General features: G+C 45.4%; 1 protein-coding gene, 1 non-coding gene and 1 pseudogene across 4 annotated transcripts; 2 read left to right on the top strand and 1 right to left on the bottom strand.

The window, feature by feature from the left end:
- Positions 1-232: 232 nt before the first annotated feature.
- Cipc (CLOCK-interacting pacemaker) lies at positions 233-18,913 on the bottom strand. Of its 3 annotated transcripts, none has more exons than XM_087553342.1 (5): positions 18,658-18,855; positions 12,598-12,770; positions 12,312-12,499; positions 5,143-5,312; positions 233-3,699 (listed from the first exon to the last, which is right to left on the bottom strand). In XM_087553342.1, the coding sequence occupies exons 3-5, from the start codon at positions 12,487-12,489 to the stop codon at positions 2,812-2,814; spliced, it is 1,236 nt and encodes a 411-aa protein (XP_087409468.1). In that variant the 5' UTR covers positions 12,490-12,499; positions 12,598-12,770; positions 18,658-18,855; the 3' UTR covers positions 233-2,811.
- On the top strand, positions 4,400-4,480 carry Trnag-acc (transfer RNA glycine (anticodon ACC)). The gene has a single exon. It is a non-coding gene; the product is annotated as a tRNA-Gly (tRNA).
- Positions 18,914-21,754: 2,841 nt separating the features above from the next.
- Positions 21,755-22,127, top strand: LOC148005400 (non-histone chromosomal protein HMG-17 pseudogene; annotated as a pseudogene).
- Positions 22,128-25,757: the final 3,630 nt, after the last annotated feature.

Below are 25,757 nucleotides of genomic sequence, written 5' to 3'. Positions count from 1 at the left end.
GCCGCTCTACACAGCACTCAAAGTCTGCATGGTACCCAATAGTCAACATCCAATTCCATATCCCAGACAACACAAGACAATGTTTGAAACCTGGCGGGTTTTGGAGGAGGTGGGAGTGAGGGCAATGGTTCTATAGCACCGAGGGCCTCACACATCCTAGGCAAGCACTCTACTCATGGCTACATCCCCACGCCTTAGAATGTTTAAGCAGTTACAGAGGAAATAGACCAAATAGCTTTCAAGTACATGACTTTTATTTTTTTTTTTTTTTGACATTTCACAGTCAATTTCTACATGACTTCACACTTTCTTAGAAGAACTCACATTTGGTAGTCTCTACCCTAAGGAGTCGCTTCAGTATATGGGCAGAAGCAATGTGTCTGCTGAAGGAGTCATACCAGAAAAGAAAGGTCAGACAGTACCATAATCAATAAAAACAGTGTAGTACATTACAAATGACAGTGCATTCTATAACCAATTTCAGTCGGGAACCTTTCTAACTGTGTCCGATATTGCCAATACAACTGACAAGGGTTCTCCTGTGGGCTGGTCTGAGTTAAAATTGACTCCTCACCTTGAGAAAACAACGGCCCTACATAATGCTTCAGAAGAGCTCATAGCATGCACTAAGGCCATTGCTACTCACAGCCTTGGGCAACCAATGAAGATTCTTCTGGTCCACTCCAGACTTTCTCTAAGTGCTGGTCTGCTCTCGGGCCTCAAAGGATTCTCTACTGGAGTCTGTCCGCTTCCAGCTGCTCCAGGAACAGAGCACTATGCTAGCAGCCTAGAGATGTGCAGCTGTGCCTCTAGGATCACAGAGGAGCAGTGACGGGGCCAACCCTCCCACCACTCAGCAGTGAGGATCCACGGTGGCTCTCATCATCTCTTATGGGGACAGGACAGGAAATGAAACCCGAATGTGGGAAGAGAGTCCCATGACTTACAGCACCACAGAGGGCTTTTCCAGTGCAGTAGTATACTTGGCTCCCAGCAAGTGCTCCCAGCCTTCTGACACACAGTAAGGCACGGCTGGTGCAGGCTGCTCTGAATGCTCCTGTCTCTGCAGCCTTCCTGCCAAACATTCTGCCAGGAAGGATGCTTCCCAGTGGAGTGCAGAACACAATACCACGGAATCAGGGGAAGGAGTCGAGCCTACCCAGAAACACTGACTCTGATTTTGGAAACTTTCAGAAAGCAAACAGCAAGTAATAATTCTATGTTGACCAAAGAACAGAGATTTTACCAAGTTGATCATTTTTAAACCAGTCGCATCTAAATCATATATCTTTATGAGCACAGTGGAGCCAACCTGAGTCTTATACTTTTTAAACTATGTTAGAATTACAACCAGCTATGTAATAAATGTGAACCTTAACTGGACCTAGTAAAGCCCCAAGAGCACACTCTCTGCAGAAAAAGATGAGGCTGGTCATAAAACCCAAGTTAATTTGTAAAGAACAAAGATTTCCAGGAGGATGAAAATTTTAACAGGCAGGATACAAGCCTTGGGATCTTTACCACTTAGACACAGGGAAGCTGAAGACAATGGGATCTCCTTAAGCTCTCCACCCTAAGACCAGCCTCAGAGAGGGACATCACACTTCAGCCCTGCTGCCCACATCAAACAAAGGTGCAAGACTGTTCCACAGTGTCCCCATCATGACAGGGCATGAGTGAGAACCCAGATGTGAAAATGGATGTTTTCTGATTGCTGTGGCCTGGGGTTTACTTAACTTAAATTTATAAGCATGATCATTTTTCCCTCAGACACAGCTGGGTGAGGTACAGACAAGAGACAGCCGAGGGTGGACTTACACTAGACCCCGAGGACCCACTGAAGCCATCTCAAGCTTGTGATTGTTTTACCTTGTTTTGACGTTGACTTCTATTTTTAATTTTATATCCATTTATCATGGTGTATGTGCATGTACAGTAGTAGGTTCCCTCGGTCTATCATGGGGTTCAGGGGTCAGACTCAGGTCATTGGCAGTAAGCACCTTTACTCACGGAGCCATCCTACAGGCCCATCTCAAGCCTCTGATGGGTTGTGCTATTTCCAGCATAAATTACTAAAACCTTCCAGCTAGTGACCAAAATGCTGCCTTCTTTGACCCTTAAATCAAAAAAGCAATTCATCAAATACAATTCCAGACAGTATTAAATCCATTCTATATTTTAAAAATCTGAAGTATTTGCCTACTGGTATAAGTGAGATCAGTGTGTGATCGGTGTGAGTCAGATGGCTTTGCCCTTTCTCCCTTACCTTTCAAGTGTGAGGAACAAAGCCTCATGTGGTAAATGCTTGCCCCCAGGCACCTGGCCCAAAGCATTCTAGGTTTCACTCAACAGACCACACCTGGTAAAATGAAAACACATCCTCTTCTTTTTCTCCATGACTAACATACTTGAAGGAGGACAGTGAAGGGATCCTTAGGTCACCTACTCCTTGGCTGTTGGACAAGTGTCACTGTGTGCACTCATCCATGTCACTGCACCATGGTCCTGGACAGTGAGGAGGAGGATGGGAAGTAACAGCTAGAAGAGACACAGCCGTCTCTCCCTTGTCCCAAGGACCAGCTAAGCGCGTGCAGGCTAAGGAAAAGGGACTCACAGACACTTCCAGCTGGAGGTCCTCACGAACTTAACACACTTAACCTGTGCATGGACCACAGATTAAGACAGCAGCCAGGGACTGGCACATGGCTTTGTGGGTGACTTTAGAAAGAAAAGCTCTTAAATAGGCTGTGGAAAACAAGTGTAGTTGTGAACGCAAAGGAGTTAACTCAAACAACTGGAAATGCTTCTGTGCTATATGTCTGGGGGGTCAGACAATGTGTCTAGGTCACTGCCTGAATGACTGGACCCAGATGTGAGTGACGCCTGCAACTTGGCCCACGCCTGAGGAGCCCTGCTCTTGGTGGCCTCTATAAACATCTGGGTTTGCTCCTTCAGCTGGTCCAGTTCCACCTGAGTTGCTTGGTTCTGACGAATCAACTCCTTGGCTTTCAGAGTGATTCCCAGCAAACCAGACTTCCGGAGGACGGCTAGGGTATTCTGAAAGCGCCTATGCTTGTTCTGCCTCTGCTCAGGGAAGATGTCTGGGCTGCGGCAGAGGTGCTCCGCAGCCCACAGAGGTGAACTGTAACTGGCTGACAGTGGGGAGAGAGGGGAGCTGCTCTCTAAGCCATGCAGAGTGCTGTCTGATGCACATACAGGACTGGCGGGCGAAGCAAAGGTCAGACTGGGGGCTTTGGCTACATGACTGCTGGACACAGGCTGAAGAGTCTGTGGGCTTCCGCCAGCCCCAAGGGAGGGCACTCCTTGCAGAGCCGAGTCCTCGGTGAGCTTGGAGCTGGGTAGGGCTGGAGTGAAAGGACTGGATAGCACACGGCCAGGCTTGGCTGGCTCACTGGAAGACAGGCTTGGCCCCAGTCTCTCCACGCAGATTTTCTTCGGTGCCCCACTTGTTCCTCTTTCTTCGGAGCTGAGGCCCCTTTTGCCTGGGTGCGGGGCTATTTTGGTATAAGAATTTAGAATGGGCAAGTAGTTTCTGGACTCTGACTTTTTCTCACCAGTGTGGCATGGGCTGACAGGAGATGGCACAGGTGGATGAAGGACAAAGAGCTGTGGCTGCGCTGAGATCACTTCAAAGGAGGGCTGGACAGTCCAGGACTGGAGCTGGGATGAGCTGCTGCCCTGTGAACAAAGGGAGAGAGCGGCTGCATCCACAATGGACGAGTGCAGCCTCCAGCTTCTACCCGAGGCAGAGGAGGAGGACGCTGAGCTGTGCTTATGTCTCCCTCATAGACGGGGAGCCCTTGCTGAGAACGGGGTGGAGGTGGACTGAAATCCACTTAGATCTGCATCATACTTTAAAACAAAAGAAAGCAAAAGCAAACACAAAGCTTTTTCCTGAGGGAAAACTTGAGGTACTATCTGGGGGTTTCTCTGTAACCCCACTCTGTGCGTGTGATAAGCCTGAGAACAGGCACGTGCACGAGTGCAGGCGCCCATGTCAGATCCCTGGAGACCAGTTATTGCTGGTTGTGAGCAGTCAACATGGGTGCTGGGACACAACTTGGGTCCCCTGGAAGAACAAGTGCTCCTAACCACTGAGCCTATCCTCAGCCTGAAATACCTGTTTTTAATCGAGAGCTATCACTCAGAAAAAGAAACAGGAGGCAGGTGAAATAGTGGCACAGGTAAGGTCCGACTGAGGCAGTAAGACCAGAGAGATTTCCCGCAAGATTACAAGATGCTAAGTTCAGGCTGGGCTGGGACTCGTCTGGTGGACTCCTGGCCTAGCGCTTGGAGTTCTTTACTGGCCCCCAGGCCCACACGATCCTCTATCATCTTGGCACCCAGGAAATAGAAGGAGGGACATCAAGAGCTCAAATTCGGGGTTGGGGATTTAGCTCAGTGGTAGAGTGCTTGCCTACCAAGCACAAGGCCCTGGGTTCGGTCCCCAGCTCCGAAAAAAAGAAAAAAGAAAAAAAAAAGAGCTCAAATTCATGCTCAGCTATGCAAGGATGTCAAGATCAGCCTGGGCTACTGGAGACCCTGTCTCAAAACAAAAAGTAAGAAACTCCAAAACTAAATGAAACCAGCAGTGACTCCATGAGGGTAGCTTGTCACTGAGTCTCCTATCTCCTGACCAGCCTAGCAGTCTGACCAGCTATCCTTATGTCCCTCTGCTGGAGAGGCTACCTCACTCCTCCTGAGTGTGGCTTCATGTTTTCCGTTCTCTCTCTTCTCTCCCCGCCACCCCCCGCTCTGTGTGTGCATGTGTGCACATGCACATGTGCGTGTTGTATATAAGAGAATGTATGGATTTCAGTATAAGTGTGTGTACATGTGAGCTCAGGTGCCTCTCAGGTCAGAGGAAGGCATGGTACATCACTTCCATAACACACACACACTTAAAAAATTAGCTCAAAGAAAAATTTTAAGTCAGAAAACAAGACCAAACACCACCAGTAGTGGAAAGGCAACACCGTCTCTGTCCCTGGACAAAAGGGCCACATCACTGGCTCTAGCACGTTCTGAAATCCCTCCCTCACATAGGGCGTGTTTGCGTGTGAGCACACGGGAAGCTCAGAAGCTCATCTGCAAAGGCTCTGGATGCACGTGTCTCCTCACCTGCTTGACCAGCACGTTCTTCATGACAACCATAGGGGACAGTGTGGGGAAGGCGTGGTTTGCCGCTCTGGCGTTCTGCCTCAGCTTGTCCTCTCTGCTCCAGCCCAGGGCGCTCACCACGTCCTCTGACTCCATCTGCTCGGCAGAGCTCAGACATTCTGAGCTCCCATCTGGTGGGCAGAAAAACAGTCAGTTCACTGGGCTACTGGCTCATACCCCAGCTCCTGAGGAGCCACGGACTCCTTGACACAGAAAGGGACATCTTTCACAGGGTTCCCGTGAATGCTCTAAGGCTGGAAATTCACTGGTGTTCAGTAACTATCTTTCTGCTCCGCAGGGTTAACTACTCTGCTTGACTTTCTTCAAAACTCTTAGAAAGCCCTGTGTCAATCATGGTTTGTATGAAAGCAATCATAACCAGATCACAAGAGCGATTAGTCCAAGTCTGCAAAGTTAAATTGTTACTTTTAATTTCTTATTTTAACAACCTTTTGGTTACATTCTGTATGGATGGATGGGGTGGGGTGCACATGTAGGGACAGAGGACAGCCTGTGGGAGTCAATGCTCTGCTACTAGGTTGTCAGCCCTGGTGATAGGCGGTTACCTGCTGAGCCATTTCACCAGAGCCAGGCCATACTTTAAAACTGCTTTTGAGAAGTGGGGAGAAAGCCTAACATTCTCAAGATCCTCAGAAACTCTGGAACCATAAGATACAAAATATAAAAAGCAATAACAATTTTACCCATGTTAAAATGAAAATGCTGTGCCCTGAACGTGAATGATGTGTCTGTGTCTGGTGTGACTGGCCAGTGATAACTGTTAGTGCTCTACGATCACCTAGGAGACAGCTCCAGGCACACCTGTAAAGGAGTAGCTAGATCTAGCTTAGCCTCCGAGACTGTCTGTGAGGGATTCTCAGTTAGGTTAGTTGATGTGGGAAGGCCTGACTATAGGCAGGAGCACGCCCAGGGCAGGGACTCTGTGGTGACTGCACACACAGAAGGAAGTGAGCAGAGCACCAGAATTCACTGCTCCCTGCTCCTGGCTGCGGGTGTGCGTGAGAAACTGCGTCCAGCTCCTGCTGCCTTGACTTCCCTGCCATAAGGAACTACAGTTTTGACCCGTGAATAAACCTTTTTTCCCTTAAGATGCTTTTTTCAGCGTATTTTATCACAGTGGCAGGGAAAGAGACTTACGTCAGTTGTCAAAGTTGAGGCTAAACTGTCCCTCTCAGTTGTCCCAGCCACCTTGTTAAATCCCTACTTTGCTGAAGTCCTGAACACATGAGAGCTTACTGGACTCCTGTACAACAGGGCATAACAGGGTGCTGCTATGGTTTGCATGTGAAGTGTCTCACTCAGGCCCATATAAAATGCTTGACCCCCAGCTTGCGGCTCTAGTGTGAATGCACAGAGGTTTTAGGAGCGAGACTTGGCTTGTAGATGGCTGGGAGCAGGCCTCTGCTGTTACACCAGGCTCTGGCTCTGGCCTGCTTCCTCTGCTGCTGGCCCACTGCTGCACACCTCTACCTCCACAGACAGAGCCACTCCACTGTTGCTTCCACCTCAAAGGACTGCATCATCTGAAACTATGAGCGACATAAACCTTTCTGTCAGATGTCATGGTTATAGTGATGGCAGACAGTACAGATATTCTCCCCAGGTAAATTCCATAGAAAAGGAATGCAACCAAGTTCCTGTTAAAATGAACCCAGAGACTGTGTACCTCCTACAGAAGTATCTGGAACCACTCTAAATGCTCTTCCACATGTAGCTCTGTTGACAGAGAGTTTTCCTGGCAAGTATGCAGCCCTGGGTTCCGTCTCAAGCACCACGTAAGCTAGGTCTGATGCTTACTTATAATGTCAGCACTCAAAAGGTAGAGGCAGGAGGATCAGGAGTCCAAGATCATCTTTGACTACATAGTGAGTTTGAGACCAGGCATACATGAGGCAACTGTAAATGTATTTTGTGCAGCTTGGCAAAGACCATGATCAGAAAGGTATTTATCAATAGAGATGTAATTCAGAATGTTTAGTGACACTTGTCAAAAATCATGGCTGTTGGAGTCCTCCCCTTGATCAGCCAGTTAATGCAAATGTAAACTTCTAATTAAGAACTACTAGACTACAAACAAGCGTGATTCCTGGACTTTGAAGTTGAAATGCATTCTACACATGATGAAACTAGGTTTCCAGATGGCTCAGCAGTAAAGAGTGCTGACTGCTCCTCCAGAGGTCCAAGTTCAATTCCCAGCAACCACATGGTGGCTCACAACCATCTGTAATGGGATCAGATGCTCTTCTGGTGTGTCTGAAGACAACTGCACAGTACTCATACTCATAAAATAAGTAAATCCTAAAAAAGAAAAGAAACCAGGTGTTGTGGAGAAGGAGTTACTGCAGGTCTTTTGCTAAAAAGGCCTGAGATGAACCTAGACAGCTCGTTCCTTTCACTCAAACACTGAGGGAGAAGGTGTCCCATGAGACAATGTACATAACAGAAAATGGTGCTGATGGACAGACTGACAAATAATTACTGAAGAATTCCATAAATCCATGATGATATCAAAAGTGAAACAGAAGAAGGAAACTATTTTCTCACAAAGATGTTCAGTTGGCAAAATGACAGCATTAAAGATTACAACCTTAAAGTCACTGGGGTGGTAACAAGTTCAAGCAAAGACACCAACAGACAGAGGATAAACACTGGCCAGGCACGGTTGCTAGAAGGCAGTATAATGATGCTTGCCTATGACCCTAGCACTCAGGAGGTCAGGCATGTCATGACCAAGTAATTCACTGCTTCAGCCTCCCCAGAACCTAGGATTCTAGACATGTGCCACCAGGCTTGACTGAAAGGTTATCTTTACACTAAAGAAATCTGGTACAAGGTGCTGTTTAACCAAGTGACCAGAGTATCATCAAGAATGAAAATGGGAGCTGGAAATGGCTCAGCAGTTAAGAGCACTTACAGAAGACCCAGGCTCAGTTCCCAGTCCCCACATCAAGTGATTCAAAACCTCCGGTAACTGCAGTCCCAGGGGATACCGGCCCCTACAGGCACCTGCATGTAAATAGTGCATGAGCTCATAAAGAGACACATGCATACAAATAGATAAATCTAAAAACAAACAAAAATGGAATAAGACTAACTTAACACTTTCCCTGTGTTTTGCAATAGGAAGGACACAACATCAACAATGTAGTTCTCTAACAATTCTAAACATGAGGAAGCTATCAGAAAATCCAGAATGTGGGACACTCTATCAAACTACAGTCCTGTCTAGTTCAAAGATATCAGTGTCATAAAGAAAAGAAGGGAAAAGATGGACAGCTACTCTGGATTAAATAAGATTACAAAGTAGGCTATCTTCATACAATGCACACTCAACTGGATGCGGGATCCAAAAGCCAGAGACAGTGACAAACGCTACAGGGACCTCACTAGGATAACAGGGAAATTTAGACGCACTGTGGTTAGAGTGTTCTACATGGGTTGACTGTCTTGGGTGTGATGATGGCATTATAATTCTATAAAAAAATGTCTTTGCTTCTGAGATTTAGACTAAAGATTTAGCAATGAAATGCTAATTGTTTAAAAGTTTGAACTTTTCAAACAGTAAAGCAATGTACACAGGGGAGGGATGTAAACTAGGCAAAAATAATAATTCCCAGTGGATCTGAAGAAAGTATCTTTCTGGTGTGGGGACTCAATCATTTTTCTTTAGATTTGAAATTTCTCGAAATAAATTTGGGGAAATAATTAAAATAGAAAACACACTCCATCTTGGTTTTGCGATTGTTTTTTAAATTTAGTTTTATTTTACGTGCATTGGTATGAAGGGGTCAGATCTGTTGGAACTGGAATTACCGACAGTTGTGAGCTGCCATGTGGGTGCTGGGGATTGAACCTGGGTCCTTTGGAAGAGCAGACAGTGCCCTTTAACCACTGAGTCATCTTTCTAGCCTTGTTCTGCACATCTTACTGAAGTGCCTCTCAGTCTTTTGGCTATGATCAGTACACATTTCATCCTATCCAAGGTGACTGGACTAACTCAGGTAGTGACCAACTCCCTGGAGCCTGCCCCAAGAACAACCAGTAGCTTTCACTGGAGCCACTTCTGAAACTGGAGTGGGGTGTCTGTGTCTGAACAGCACAGTACTTACTAAAACAAAGGAGGAACTGAATGTCAACAGTCCTGGGAATTACAAACAGAAGGACTGTGGGTAAAGTTTGTTTTCTTCTTTGAGTCGCCCATGCATTACCTGTTTGATCTAGAAACAGAGCAAAAGCAAGTGTGATACTGAAAGAGAAAAAAGCCCTTAGTGTTTCCGACTTTCGATCTTGTTTCATAGACCCCACTTTCCAGGCCCTTCCTCGGTTTCAGCACCAGACTCTCTAGGAGGGCCTGGGGATCTAAACCTTCAATAGGTGCTTCAGGTGGGCTTCATGACGGGGCAAGCCTGGTAAGCAATAGCATTCAGGGAAGGGAACCCACAGTGCTGCAGGCTGGCTCACCCTTCCCTGCACTGTCCTGGCCCTGGGGAGGACACTAATTCCTCTGTTCTAATCCCTGGGTCAGTGCTGTCCCTCTCTGAGTAACAGTCTATTTATAACCTAGCCTCTCATTCAGCATGCCTCTGAGACATAGTACACCAACCTAAGAAGGGAGGAGTCCTAGATTTCCTAACAGCAGCATTTCCGACCATAAATTAGTAAATCAGTAACACGGGTGGAACCCGGGTAACACCTGGAGACACGTGACGCCCAAGTGTAAATCTTTCTCTACAAAAAGCTCCATTCCCACAATAGTGAGCCCGAGTGTCCCCATCGCCTGAGAATGTACTGGGACAACGCTGTTGCCATGACTTGCACAGTAAGGGTAGTTCAAGCCACTGACTAGCCTCAGACCTAGAATAAAAGAAGATCGATCGTCAGCACAAAATTCAGAGGCTTGCGGAGGGATGCAGGCAGGCAGTCTGGGTAAGGCTCAGGACAGCTAGCAATGAAAGCTGCTCTACTATCAATGTTTTCTTTTTTTTTTTTTTAATATTTTTTCAAAGATTTTTTTTTTTTGAGACCACGTGAGATGGTACTTCTGCCATCTACCTGTCATGGTGGAGGAAGGAGGATCACTATGAGTTCAAGGCCCAGCTGGTCTACATATTAAGTTCCAGGATAGCCAGGACTACATAGTGAGATGCTGTCTCAATTTTTTTTTTTTAATTTAAATTTTTTTCAAGAAAGAAAGAAGGGGTGAAGAGATGTCTCAGTGGCTAAGAGCACTAATTGCTCTTCCAGAGGTCCTGAGTTCAATTCCCAGCAACCACACAGCAGCTCACAACCATCTGTAATAGAATCTGATGCCCTCTTCTGGTGTGTCTGAAGATATCGACAGTTACTCATATACTTAAATAAATCTTAGAAAGAAGGAAAGGAAGGAAAGGAAAGGAAAGGAAAGGAAAGAGGTAGTAATAATTATAAATTTGTTTTGGGAGGTTTGTTTGGTTAGTTTCTATTTTTTGAGTCATGTAGCCCTGAATGACCTGGAAATCACTATGTAGACAATGATAGCTTCAAATTCAGAGATCCACCTGTCTCTGCATCCCAAGTCCTGGGATTAAAGGAGTGTGCCAGCATACCCAGCTCAAAGATTTGTTTATTTTCTTTTGTGTGTGTGTGTGCATGCCCTTGCTAGTCTGTCTGTATACACATGCACCATGTACATGCAAGAGCCCTCAGAGACTATAAGAGGTGTCAGATCTCCTGGAACTAGAGCTAAAAGTGGCTGTGAACTCTCTGATGTGTTAGACACCGAACCCATGTCCTCTACAAGAACAGCAAGGCTCCCACCTGCCAAGCCATCTCTTTAGCCCCCTGTTCTACTTTCTTATCTCTAACATCGTTTACAATTGGGTCAGGTAGCTCACAGTCTAATCACAAAATGCAGTTATTAGGAAAAAGTTGGGGGGTTGTGGATTTAGCTCAGTGGTAGAGCACTTGCCTAGCAAGCACAAGGCCCTGGGTTCGGTCCCCAGCTCCGGAAAAAAAAAAAAAAAAAAAAAAGGAAAAAGTTGGAAGGAAGGGACTTTTTTTAAGTATAGCAAAATTACTTCCTAAGTCAGTGTTATCTTAACAAATGATAATCACTTATCACATAAAGAAGGTTCAGCCAGGGCTGGGGATTTAGCTCAGTGGTAGAGCGCTTGCCTAGGAAGCGCAAGGCCCTGGGTTCGGTCCCCAGCTCCGAAAAAAAGAACCAAAAAAAAAAAAGAAGGTTCAGCCAATGACAGGCCACATATGTGATAATGACTATACCATATAGCTTGTAACAGACTTTATCAGTCTAGGTTCAGGAAAGCACACCCGAGAGTTCACACAAGGATCAGCTTCTTACATAATACACGACTGCATTACTTTTAACTGACCTTCACACTGTTATGTGGCAATGAGATGCAGTAGTATTTTTCTTTTTTCCTGTCATATAAAAGAAATTAAGCTAACAGAATTCTGAGTATTTTAAAAACACTTGTCTTTGAGACAGGATCTCCTATAATTCAAACAGACCTTGAACTTGTATGTAGCTAAGGATGACATCAAACTTCTGGTCCTCCTGTTCCCACCTTCTAGTAATGGGATTACAGGCACAGCGAGCTAGCACACTCAGTTTTATAAAGTGCGGGGATCCAACCCAGGGCTTCCTGAATACTAGGCAGGCACTCCACAACTGAACTCTATTTCCCGTCCACGTTTATTTTTTTCTAGTAGCTACAGTTTGAAATGTAGGATTAAAAGTTGAGGGGCTGGGGATTTAGCTCAGTGGTAGAGCGCTTACCTAGGAAGCGCAAGGCCCTGGGTTCGGTCCCCAGCTCCGAAAAAAAGAACCAAAAAAAAAAAAAAAAAAAAAAAGTTGAAAGTCTAATTGAAAAAGGAAATCAAATTATTTTTTCAGAATTAACTCCATGGTGCTGAGAAAGACAGATCATAATATACCACAGAATTGCCTCCACAACCAGCCCCGTCCTCGGAATTACTATCTGTGAGAGCTCAGGTGTTAGCTATCCTGTGTTTGAAAGCTTCTTGTTTTTCTTACACTATGAGCTTCAGGGAGGGAGTTTTTCATGCAAATCATTCAGTCAAAGGCACTAGTGTAAGATATGGCTAACCTGAAAAGCCGGAGTCCTTGTCTGAGTCAGCAGTCACCACACCAAGTGGTCGGGCTAGTTTTTTCATCTCCGTGCCTCGGCCTGGCTTGGCAGAGAGTCTTCTGGGGCTCTCTCTCGATGGGACTTTCCTCTCCATGTCTAAGAGGGCTGGAAGCTGGATCACAGGTAGTCTTTGCATATGGATTACTCTATGAAAAACAATAATTACGTAAGATGTCATTACCTGGAGCGTGAACGGGGTGAGCCAAATGATGAGGAAAATAAGGGCAAAGAACACTAGCCTCACCCACTTCAGCCACAACTTCTCTGTGGGCTCAGTTGACCAAGCTTCAAGTTTACTAAACAGAATGGTTTCCACTCAAAAGGTTCACTATCCCCTTGCTGCCCTCTAATTCCATTGTGAATTCAAGGCACGATTTCAAGGCACGCAACCACATTCAGTGGAAGCTTTGTGAACTGCTAACAAAGGGACATTTGATTAGGCTTTTGAAATGGGTAACCAAATAAACTCACCCTCCTCCCTGAGGAGAGGAGAGGTAACATCAACCAGCAAGGCGTGCTTTCCCAGTAGACTTATGTGGCTTGTGACCTAGTGCCACCGCTCAACCGTACAGGATTTCTCAAATAAACCTGTCAGTTCTTAGAATAAAGTACTGAGCAGAGTACAACCAAATACCACACATACATACATGCACACAGATACATACACCCCCCACATACACACAGATACAAACAACACACACTCACAGATACATACAACACACACACACAGATACATACACACACATACATAACACACACAGAGATACATACAACACACACAGAGATACATAAAACACAGATACATACAACACACACACAGATACATACACACACATACATAACACACAGATACATATATACACACACATACACATACACATACACGCACACAGATACATACACACACAACACACACACAGATACATAGAACACACACACAGATACATACACACACACAGATACATACAACACACACACACACAGACACACACACACTACTTCATAAGCTTTTACATGTATTTTATTGATTTTTGTATACACGTATACATTTGTGTGAACACACATGTGCCGTGATTCATGTGTAGAGGTCAGAGGACATCTGAGGACACCTGACAGAAGTTGGTCGTATCCTTCCACCTCATGAGTCCTGTCATGTGGCAAACTCCTTTACCTGCTGAACTATCTCACTGGCCCCACTGCCACTTTTTTTAATGGTTTATTTTTATTTTATGTGCATTGATGTTTCCCCTATATGGATGTCTGAGGATCCCAGGTCCTCTGGAAGAGCAGCCACTACTCTTAACACCTGAGCCATCTCTCTATCCCTCTATATACTACTTCTTGACTTAAGTTTAAAAAAAAAAACAAACCACAAAACGTTTTTAGGTCTCAAGTTTAGCTCAGTGGTAGAGCACTTACTTGGTGTGCTTAAAGCCTAAGTTTGATCCCCAGTATCACCACATAAAAGCAAGGACTTTTATGTGCACACAACGTATTTTAAAAATGTTTACTCAGGAAGAACTGTGAGAGGTGAGTGGGAGGGGCAGTAAGCGGGCTGTAAAGTGAAAAATTAAAATAATAAAAAAAATTTTAATGTTAAAAAGTGCTTGCGGTTGGGGATTTATCTCAGTGGTAGAGTGCTTGCCTAGCAAGCGCAAGGCCCTGGGTTCGGTCCCCAGCTCCGGAAAAAAAAGAAAAAAAAAAAAAAAGTGCTTGCAAGGGGTAGGCTAGAAAGATGGCTCAAGAGTTAGGAGCACTTGCCAATCTTCCAGAAGACTCAGGGTGAGTCCTAGCATACACATGATGGCTCACAATAACAACTAGAGCCCTAGAGGATATGATGCCCTCTCCGGCCTCTGTGTGCACAAGGCACACAAGTGATACACAGACATACATGCAAACAAAGCACCCCCACCCATAAAATACATAAAAAATGTAAGGTATAAGTACTTACATTACACCTAGGTAACATTTTCTGCTTTAATGTTACTCTTGAGCTTTACAATACTCAGCTGTGATCCTATTTTGCAATGGAGGAGGTAAGACTCAGATACATTATAGCTAATCATTTAGAAACATGTATTTAAAAATGCATCAAGTGCTCCCTATAAATTGGCCACTGTGCTAGACTGAAGATTCAGAGAATAGAGTAACTTGTGTTTGTATGCTTCTTGGAGCTTGTGGTCTAGAGAGAAAACAACAGTTACAAACCAAGTAGTCATACAACTCATAACTGCTTTGGCAGGCACTATGAAGGTGTGAGGCTAATTGTCTGGACCAGCAGAAAGGGCTGGGCTGGAATCTGGAGGATGGAGAGTTAGCACACCTCAGTGAGGTCAAAGGCCATAGGCAGACTGTACAGCGTGTTCCAAGCCAATGTAAAGGCTGAAGAGAGAAAGAACTCGATATACTCAGAAGTAAAATGGCCAGGGAGGTCAGAGCAGAATGCTGTGCACTGATAGTGGGGGTGGGGAAGAGACGGGAGAGTAGATGCACAGGACAGACGGGCAGTGCCTTGGAATCATGCACTCTGGAAAAGACTGGATATTAACTAAGGAGCAATGGGAGTGGCAGAACTCGCCCAGCACTCAGGAGCAGATCACTGAGTTTGAGGTTAACCTGGTCTATATAGTGAGTTTTATGACAGCCAGGGCTACCTAGTGAGATCATGTCTTTAAAAGGGGGGGGGGGCACTTCAGGGGTAAAGAAAAGAGGGTACCACCAAGGCAAACAATGATGAGACTGGGTAGGAGTACAAACAACCCAGAAATTACTGAATCCACAATCCACTCCTGACTCCATGCAGCTGTCCTGAATAAAAACACGCACCTCAGACAAGAGGCACTGTCCCTGGAATACCTTCAAGTGCCACACATGAGCTTTTCTGCTAGTTCAGGACCTCCGAGAAACACTAGAGCAAAGACTCATGGTACCATGAGCAGGAGACAAGTGAGTCCATCACTCGTGAGCAACCTCCTGCTGACAGGCTTATAGACACTTGCCGTAGACTACAGGACACAAATGGTCTGAATGGAAGGAAATTCTAAATACTCCAAGTAAAGGTCATTTGGCCCCATATCTAACTCATCCAGTTCGTATCATGTGGCTTTCCCACCAGTCACATGCTTACCCCTCCACAGGCAAGGGTAAACAATAGCAATGTCAAATCTTCACAGAGCACCATGCAAAGCACCGTCCGTGGTTGTCAATATGGTGTTTGATAGCCTGGACAAACCCATTTAAAAAGCAAATGGAAATATGGCGCTGTATCTCTAATTAAAGCAGGATCCTTTTGTATGAAACTTAACGAATGTGCACTGGGTAATTTTCCTAAAAGAATACTGTTTGAAAGTGAATGGAGCCTTCTTTAAAATGAAACTAGAAGTGGCTTCTGGATGGTATTCAGACTAATGAAGGTCTGACCAGCGTTGATCCAGATTAGAAGGGCAGGTCAAAGCAGTTAGTTGCGACTAAGAATCTGAGAAAAACACCACAATCTTTTACTAAACAGAATATTTTACAGGCATTTTGGAGGAAGCATTCCAATTTGGTCCCTATGATCCTGTCACAAGACTATGAAGAGTTATTAAGATGTTAGCTATTAAAATGCAGCCAGTGGAGCTACCAAAAATCATTTAGGAATTTACTCTGCTTCATAGGGAGTTTATAGAATATTGATTGCAGAGTCAAAATGCTAAAACTTTGACAAATCTATTAAATTCTAAAACTTTATATCATAAGGAATTGGTGGCATTTTAGAAGAAAAACAAAATCCACACAACTGACTTTAAAATGGTAAAGTGTCTATTTTAGATGCAAAAAAATATGAGTTTCTGTTTTTGATAAAGCTCTGCTCAAGCAGACAAAAAGCTTTAGTGTTCCAGTCAAGGAGGCTCAGGTGAGAACAGAAAGCTACACCTCTCTTCTTTTGGAGGAAGTGAGCTCACATGCAGCACACCAGAGGAAGCCTGGGCAGAAAAACAGAGGTAGTATTTCCCACCAGCACCCCTTAAGGCAGTGCGTAGTAAGACTCTGTGGAAAATTAGTCAGTGCTCAAACAGACTGGTAGACGATGACATTCTCAGAAGTGTGCTTCACGGTACTTGATGCTCACTTCTGCTTTTCACTTCTTACATTAGAGCCAATATTTGTCTATAGAGCAGTGTGGTTCTCAATCTGTGAGTCCCAAACCCTTTGTGGGACAAAAGCCCTTTTCATAGGAGTCACATAAGAGAAAACACAGATATTTACAATTCATAACGGTAGCAAAATTACAGTTATAAAAGTAGCAACAAAAAATAATTTTGTGGTTGGGGGTCACCACAACATGAGGAACTGTATTAAAAGGGTCACAGTGTTAGGAAGATTGAAGACCACCACTCTAGAACCTCAGGGTCCTTGGTTCCATCTCTATTTTGTTAGGAAGGATGAGGGCCACTGCTCTAGAACCTCAGAATCCTTGGTCCCATCTCTGTTTTGTTAGGAAGGTTAAGAACCACTGCTCTAGAACCTCAGGGTCCTTGGTCCCATCTCTGTTTTGTTAGGAAGGATAAAGGCCACCGCTCTAGAACCTCAGAGTCCTTGGTTCCATCTCCTTTTTTTTTTCCAACTCTGTAACAGACTTGTGAGGTATTCTAGAAAATAATAAATTTTAACAAACCTCAGTCCAGCAGAGTCTCTGGCAACCCAAGCAGTGTAGAAGTCACCAAAATACCTGAAGAACTCGAAGGTCAAGACTACCTTTTCTTTTTTTTTTTCAGAGCTGGGGACTGAACCCAGGGCCTTGCACTCGCTAGGCAAGCGCGCTAGGCAAGCGCTCTACCGCGCTCTACCGCTGAGCTAAATCCCCAACCCCAAGACTACATTTTCAAACACCGTGATCACCTCAAGGTCTAATTATCAGGTGGAGTCTAATATAGTCCTTATTCCAAGATGAAACCATAGGGACAAGTATACCCACCAAGTTAAAAGCTGATGTGACCCACAATCTCTGGGGAGTTTTGAGTTTGGGATGAAAAGGCAATCAAAGGGTTAAGAGGAAAAGCTCTGACAACGCAGCTTTTAGCACTCTCCTTTTATAGCTACTTGGCATCCTTCCCTAGAGCTCACATTCCCTTTAAGTGTGTCACGTGTATGACATGCGTGCAGAGAGGTGTGAGGTGAAAACCCAAGCAAAGGCTTACATATAATAAAGTGATAAGGCCACAGAAAAGTGAATTTATCAGCCATAAACCCATGAGGAACCCCACTTAGAACCACAAATGTATTACTAGGTTTCCTCTGAAGTCGTTTTTTTCTTTTGATCTGCATTTTCAGAAATGCCATTCTGGGAGAATGTGTATTTTAGTGGTGGGAAGTCGCACCTACCTACGTGTCCATTATTCATATACTCCTTCACACTCCTTCCCATTCTCAAAACTGGCTGAAAAAGTCATGTCAAAGACCCTGCTTCGTTCCCTACAGTTTCCCAGGGCTCTCTCCATCCTCACCTTTCAAAGGGGGCCATGTGATTAGAGAACGTTCTCAGATCGCTTCAGAAAGGGGGCTCGCAGTAACAGTGCCCACCTATTCATTCTCACCAGCCCACAGGACATCTGTGCCAGGCAGCATGCGCACCCTCCTGCCAACTCAGCAGGGCAGAACTGGGCAGACCCCAGGACTATGCTGCGACTGGCATACCACCAGTATCCAGGGCAAATGCCCAGAACTTGGGCAATACCCAGAGAGATGGGCTCTGGCTCTGGGTCCAGATCAAAACTGTCCTGCCTACCCACTAACCACTGACTTCTTTCTTGGCACAAGCCACCTTCTTCCTCATGTCCCTATCCTTGGCACCATGCCTGGCGAGTAGACCACCCAGGAGAAATAACCAGGAAAAGTAGGAGACCGCAGGCCTCTGAAATAGACAGTGCACCTGTGTCTGAGGCATAGCTCCTAGACGAAGGTCCTGGACACTCGCTCGGGAAGCAGCCCTCATGCCCACCCACTAGCCCATTCATAGACCCCTCAGGCCTTCAGGTTCGCCCCTAGCGAGAGCAATGGTATCCAAGACCAGGCCAAGGCACACATGCTCTATGGGACTCACACCACTTGCCCCTCACGCAAACCCTGTCCCTACACACCGTCTGTGCCTCACCCCAGATTCCCTTTCCCACGCCGGGTCTGACCCTCATCGCAAACCAACTAAAAGGAAGCCAGGAATGGTGCGTCCCTCTGCTCCCAATTTTTGGCGCCCCCGTCCCCAAAAATCCCTGGTTCCCCCACGGGCCCACTTCGCTCTCCTTCCTCTTCCACCTGCTCCCACCTGCTTTCTCGGTGCTCCCAGTCCCAACCTCTCAGTCTCACCCCCATCGCAGCTCTCCCTGTGCCCGGAGCCTAGCGAACCCTGCCTTTCTCACCTAGGGCCAGGGTCGCCGCTCCATGACCAGCCCGGCGGGTTAGCTGGCGCATGCGCGAGATGGGCCCCATGACTCCATGACAACCTGGTATTCGCCGGGTCTCTAGCTATCTCCAAGGCCTCCCGCCCATTTCTCCTCCCTCCGCCTCCACGACAGCTTTCGCCAGTCACGTGATTCGGTTCCGAGGCCCCAGCACCATGGAGACTGCGCGCTGTACTCCTAGAAGGGCACTCCTCCGCCCCACCTCCCGGCTCTAGCCCGAAGGCCCACGGAGCAACGAGGAGAGCGACGCTCTCTCCACAGCCGTGGCCTCTCTATGGTTGGCACTTAAGGCTTCGCCGCCATTTTGTCCGTTCCTTGAGTTATTGTGTTGAGGGCAAGATCTTACGATTGGGTTTTGAAGGCATGGGTAGTGGCTTGTAGACGCATGGCAGGAGTTGGGATTCGTTTGGGGACACTGAGGGGAAGCCGCTCTTGGGGTGTGTCCCCTTGACGCTGTTGTGGGTGGGGACCGGAACTAGACGTGCCGGGCTGCGGCGCCCAGCGTGGGAGGACTCGCGCGGGCTGGCAGCCGGGCTGGGTGTCCCGGCGCCTCACTCACATTTTTTGCCACGATTGTCGCCTGGTTTGATTTCCCACCAATCCCCCAGACCGTGCACGAGGACTAGAAGCGATGAATATTTTAGTGAGATGATTTCATGCATTTTGACGTTTGGCTCGCTTTGCCCAGTGCAGCGGCAGTGTCAGGTTTTATAGACGATGAACCATGTCTGGCCCTGGAAAATTGCCTCTCCAACACGCTGAAGGGAAAGGGAATGACAAACTGAGCGTAATCTCTAAGGGAAGTGTTTCGCAACTAAAAACGAGTGAGTTTAGGTTGCTGACAGTTTACAGCTGTTTCAGGAGCTGCCCTTGTCTCTCGAACCCGGTACTCCATGAAGAGCTGTTAAGGTTAAATAAAATGGGAGATAATACGTTTCCAGCCGTATTGGCGGCCTTACAAGAACTCGGTGGCCACGTGCAGCTAATGACTACTTTATTGAACCGCGAAGATTATCGCACGTTCTTAGCACTTCAGAAAGTTAAATTGCACCTTGCTAGATGGCGAGTGGCCCTGCATTGATAATCCAAGCAGCTTAGAGGTCATAGCTTATTACATTATTCATCCGAACACAGTGCTAATATACTAGTGAGGATGAATGTACCTGTTAGCGTAAGCCCTCCCAACAAGCAATAGGTGAATGCCTATACATTGTAAGCTGTTGTTTGGAAGATGGAAACGAAAAGTGGCTAACCATTGTCAAATGGTGAAGAACCTGTTTTACATGAGTTCTCTCAGGAGATCTCAACAATTGTATGATATAGGTGCTGTTTCCCTTCGTTTATAAACGAGGGAATTGAAGTTTGTGTGACCAGGACGCGGCTAAATCTGAACTCTTAACAGAAAGACTGCACCTAATTAAAATGAGCTTCGCTCTCAAACACCTTAAAAATCAAACACATGAAATAAAATGGACTAATAACCAACATGAAAGAATGCAAGGACCAGAAAAAGTGAACAAATCAATAAAATCAAGGGAGAAAAAACATTATTCAGCTTGAGTTGTTGGAAGAAGAAGAAGAAGGAAACCAGGTAAAGTTTTAAGCACAGAATAGAAGTCAAATTTACAGTCATGGAGGTGAGATAATATAGGCAGAAAAGAACATGAAATATGCAGAACCATGAAGAATGGCCTATCTTGAACTTTAAAAGGGAAAATAAATGCGATTTCACTTGCAGATGGCCATTCTGTATCAACTACTTTGAATTTCTAAATAAATCGGTGGCGTTTATGGATAGGCATAATTTTACGATTATTTTACTATAATTCTATACGAAGAAGTCTATGAAAGTAGATATTGTTAGGTAGCCAAATCCAAATCTTGTTTTTCTTCCTTTTTAAAACTGGTGCTCCAGGGGCTGGGGATTTAGCTCAGTGGTAGAGCGCTTACCTAGGAAGCGCAAGGCCCTGGGTTCGGTCCCCAGCTCCGAAAAAAAGAACCCCCCCCAAAAAAAAAACTGGTGCTCCAGGGTCGTAAAGTGGCCCCTGTATGAATAGACTCCTGTACAGAGACCTGTAGTCACTGCTCAAGGATTCCTGTTTGGGCTAAGGTCCCTTCTGGCTCTCAGGTCTTAACAATTTGAATCCTGCCCAGAACTGCTGGAGACTCAAGACCTATTTTGCCAATACCATTTCCAGCAGGGGGAGACATGCTACCTTAAATGTTGCATTAGGATTTGGGACGAGATTTTCCCACCCACTGTAAGCAGAGCAACTCCTTCCAGTCTACTTCAATAAACTATCACCTAGCCATATCAGGATTTGACTTTTTAGTCCCATGTAAGGGAGCATGAAGAGTTAGCCAGGTATGTATGCAGTATGTATGTGCATATATTTTTAAATTAGATTTTACTTTTTTAAAATTTATTTATAGATAGGGCCTCTCTATATAGTCCTGGCTAGTCTATTACTCACTTTGTAATCCAGGGTGACCTTGTCTCAAACTTTCAGTGATTCTCTGCCTCTGCCTCTGCCTCCTGAATGCTGGAATTACAGGCAGGAGCTACAAGAAGTGATATATCTTCAAATATTTATAAATAACAAAAATTTTGTCCAAGCTTGGTGGTGCATTCCTATAATCCTAGCTACTTGAAAGGCTGAGACAAAGGACGATTTGAGCAGAGGAGTTCACAGCTACCACAGAGGTGGGGGGCTGAGGACTCCGTGGTAGAGACCTTGCCTAGTGTGTACCAGGCCTGGGTTAGATCTCAGTGCAGAGAGAGAGAGAGAGAGAGAAAGAGAGAGAGAAGAAAGAGGAGGAGGAGGAGGAGGAGGAGGGGGGAAGGAAGGCAGGAAGGAAGGAAGGCAGGAAGGAAGGAAGGGGATAAAAGAAATTGATAAATAGGAAGAAGCAGGGAGGACGACCCCCAGACAGACCAAACCCACGCACCACTGTATACTCGTATTCAGCACCAAAGTCCCCTGCCGCCACCATGCCCAAAAGAAAGGCTGAAAAGGAAGCTAAATGAGACCAAGCCAAGGTGAAGGACAAGCCACAGAGAAGATCTGCTAAGCTGTCTGCCAAAGCTTCTCCTCCAAAGCCAGAACCCAGGCCTAAAACGGCTGCTGCAAAGAAGGGAGAGAAGGTTCCCAAGGGAAGAAGGGGGAAGCCAATGCCGGTAAAGATTCGAGTAAACCTGCAGAAAATGGAGATGCCAAAACAAACCAGGCACAGAAAGCTGAAGATGCTGGAGAAGCCAAGTGACATTTTTGATAACTGTCTACTTCTGGTGACTGTACAGTTTGAAATACTATTTTTGTCAAGTTTTATAAAAACGCAGAATTTTGTCTTACTTTTTTTTTTAACTATATTGTTAGCACACAGAACACTTCATTGCTGAGGGGGGAAAGGATCATGTGTCACTAACAAAATATCATTCAAGCTAGATTGAGGACAGAAAACCTTTTTCATTGATAATTTTGAAAGACTCCTGTTGGCTTCCAGGAGAGACATCCTGGCCTTGCATAGGTGGCCATCAAGGCACAAAATGCCTCAGAAAACTCTAAATTCATTTTATATCCTCTTCCCACTTTGCTATCAACACAGACTTAATTCCCTTAAAACCAGAGACCTGTTGGAACCTGACCCCCAGAAGTGGTTTTCTAGTCTATTGGACGATTGTTCGATATTCCTCAAGTGTTCTCAGAAGATCACTGGTTCCTTTTATAAAAGATTGTGGATCTTCAGATTGATAATTCTGCCATGTTCATATCCTGAAAGTCAGGGTTGGCGTGTGAAAAGTCATTAAACAACTTCCTTAAAGTGAAACCCTCACTCTGAGCTACTCCCCCCTTTCAAAGCACTGAATGAAGATTTCATTGGGTTTTCACAGTGGCTTTCTGACTTTGGTAGTCTATACAAGAAGGGAATTTAGAAGTTCTTGTATACTGTTGATTGTCTGCTCATGTCCTGCCTGAAATACCATTATTGTTTATGAAAAGTATCTTTAATAAAGCTGATTACAGTTTTTTAAAAAGGAAATTGATAAATAAACTTGAGTCCTTGTTTTGTTTTGTTTTGTTTTGTTTTTCTGTTTTTTCCAAACAGGGTTTCTCTGTGTAGCCCTGGATGTCCTGGAAGTAGCTTGGTAGACCAGGTTGGCCTTGAACTCAAATCCTCCAGCCTCTGCCTTCCTAGTGCTGGGATCAAAGGTGTGTGCCACCATGACCAACTTGAAATTATGCACTTTTTTTTTTCTTTTTTCTTTTTTTTTTTCAGAGCTGGGGACCGAACCCAGGGCCTTGCGCTCACTAGGCAAGCGCTCTACCGCTGAGCTAAATCCCCAACCCCAATTATGCACTTTTTAATTGTAGGAATATATCTTATCTTATGTAAATGTAAACTTTTCCCATTCTCATTTCTCCAGTTTTACCAAGGACCATTAAAAACCATAAAACTGGACCAGTTCTTGGACCAGCATTTGGAAGCCAGTGATTTCAATTTTCTGAACTTCCCTTGGCCATCTGTCACACTCTCTAGTCTGATTCAGTACCCAGCATTATTAACACTGGCCAGCTCATAGTCTTCAAAGAGGATTTGATGGTGTGGTGAATACATATGTGTGCTGGAGTGCCAGGATCACACTGGGCAGGCAAGGGAGACCCTGAATCTCACACAGACAGAGACATGAACAGGTCAGAAGGATTCATGGCCTCTTTCTCCTCACCAGCCAAGTTTTTCCTTGACTGGTGTTCATAGGTAAGAATCTAAAAGAGCAGGATCGTGAAAAAGGCCATGTTTATATACAGGAGGGTGTTAGCATTCAGGCACAGCCCTGACTACACAAACATAGGAAACTCCTCCAAGGAGCTAACGTGCCTTCTTTCTCCTGGCTGGTACTTTCCACTCCTTTCACACTCAAATACTCAACCTCTAGTACCTAGAACATTCAGAGACAACCTGAGTTATATGAGACCCTGCAGAGAGAGAGGCAGAGACAAAGGGAGATGGAAGGGAGAGAAGGACAGAAACACAGAAGCCTCGCTATTCTCACTATTCTGTCGGAGTCATTTATAGGCTCTTTGTCTGTTGTTTTTGTTTTTGTTTGACACCCTGATCATTTATGCAAGAACGTCCTTAAAGAGCTGGAGAGGCGGCTCAGAGGTTTAACATGCTGGCTACTCTTCCAGAGAACCCTTGTTCAGGTCCTAGCACCCACATACCGAACAGCTCTAACTCTAGTCCCAGGGGATCTGATGTCCTCTGCTGGCCTCCACAGACATTGCCCACCACCCACCCATGGTGCTCAGACATACATGCAGGCAAAACACTCAGACAATAAAAAAAAAAAAAAAAAAAAAAAAAACTGCTGGGCTGGAGAGACGGCTCAGTGATTAAGAGCATTGACTTCTTCCAGAGATCCTGAGTTCAATTCCCAGCAGCCACATGGTGGCTCACAACCATCTATAATGAGATCCAACGCCCTCTTTTAGTGTATCTGAAGACAAGGACAGTGTACCCATATACATAAAATAAATAAATCTTTAAAAAAATAAAAAACTAGGGGTTGGGGAGTTAGCTCAGTGGTAGAGCGCTTGCCTAGCAAGCGCAAGGCCCTGGGTTCGGTCCCCAGCTCCAAAAAAAACAAAAAACAAAAAATTAAAAAAAAAAAACAAAAAACTGACATTCTAAAAAAAAAAAAAATGCCTCCTTAAATCTGATTTAGCTCAAGGCTGACGGTATTTGGAATCTCTGAAGAATGTCAAAAGAGAGGACATGTGTAGTGTCTGGGTCCTGGCCAGCTAGGCTTGTTTAAGGTAGTGTCATTATTGGGACACTGAGACTCATCAAACCTGCTTTGTCCTCTCCCCTGTATCTTCAAAGACTAAGAGACTGAAGGGCTGAGTGGGTAGCTCAGTCAGGAAAGTGCTTGACATGAAAGCACAATGCCTGAGTTCACTCTCTAGCACCTAAGTAAAAAGCCAGGCACGTAATGCCCCGTAATCTCAGCACTGCCAAGGTCTTAGTCACTGATATGTTGCTGTGAGGACACCATGGCCAAGGGACCTAAAAGAACAAAGCATTTAGCATTTAAACGGGGGCTTGTTCACAGTTTCAGAGGACTAGTCTGTGATCATCATGAGATGTGTGGCAGCAGGTAGGCAGGCATGGCGCTAGAGCAGAAGCTAAGAGTTTACAGCCTGATCTGCAGGCAGACAGAGATAGTGAGAATAGTGAGACGGGGCCTGGTGTCAGCTTCTGAAATTTCAAGCCAACCCCGAGTGGCACAGCTCTACCAATGAGGCCACACCTCCAAATCCTTCCTAAGCAGGTCCACCAACTGGGAATCAAATCTATGAGCCTATGGGGGCCATTCTCAGTCAAACTATCACAGGATGGGGTTGGGGATTTGGCTCAGTGGTAGAACGCTTGCCTAGCAAGCACAAGGCCCTGGGTTCGATCCCCAGCTCCGAAAAAAAAAAAGTTGTAAAACTATCACAGGAGAGGTGGAAATGAGAGGAACCCTAGAGCTTCTGGTCAGCTAGCCTAGCATTAATCTGTAGACCCAGCTTCTAGTGAGAGACTTTGTCAAGAAGTTGAGGTAGATGGCTCCTGAGGATTAATACTCAAAGTTGTCCTCTGGCTTTCAAAAGTCCTTTTTTTGGGGGGTTGGGGATTTGGCTCAGTGGTAGAGCACTTGCCTAGCAAGCGCAAGGCCCTGGGTTCGATCCCCAGCTCCGAAAAAAAAAAAGGAATAGAAAAAAAAGTCCTTTTTTTGTTTGTGTAGGTATATTCGTGTGTGTGTGTGTGTGTGTGTGTGTGTGTGTGTAAATTAATAAAGGAAATTAAGTTTATTTACAGTTTGCCTGAACCAGGAAAAGAAAGACCCCTAGTTTCTCCCCACCTCCTCTGCAGAAAAAATTAAATAAACTGGAAAATACACATGCAAAGCTCTCAGAGGCAC

The sequence above is a fragment of the Rattus norvegicus genome, chromosome 6, assembly GCF_021556685.1.
Source record: "Rattus norvegicus strain SHRSP/BbbUtx chromosome 6, alternate assembly SHRSP_T2T, whole genome shotgun sequence".
Classification (NCBI taxonomy): Eukaryota; Metazoa; Chordata; class Mammalia; order Rodentia; family Muridae; genus Rattus; species Rattus norvegicus.
This window is presented reverse-complemented; position numbering and strand designations above follow the sequence as displayed.

Coding starts and splice junctions, on each gene's coding strand:
- Cipc (XM_087553342.1), bottom strand. CDS start 12,489: ATGCAAAGACTACCTGTGATCCAGCTTCCAGCCCTCTTAGACATGGAG. Junction 5,313..12,311: donor CAAGGACTCCGGCTTTTCAG/GTTAGCCATATC, acceptor TCTGCCCACCAG/ATGGGAGCTCAGAATGTCTG. Junction 3,700..5,142: donor AGAACGTGCTGGTCAAGCAG/GTGAGGAGACAC, acceptor CTTTGTTCACAG/GGCAGCAGCTCATCCCAGCT.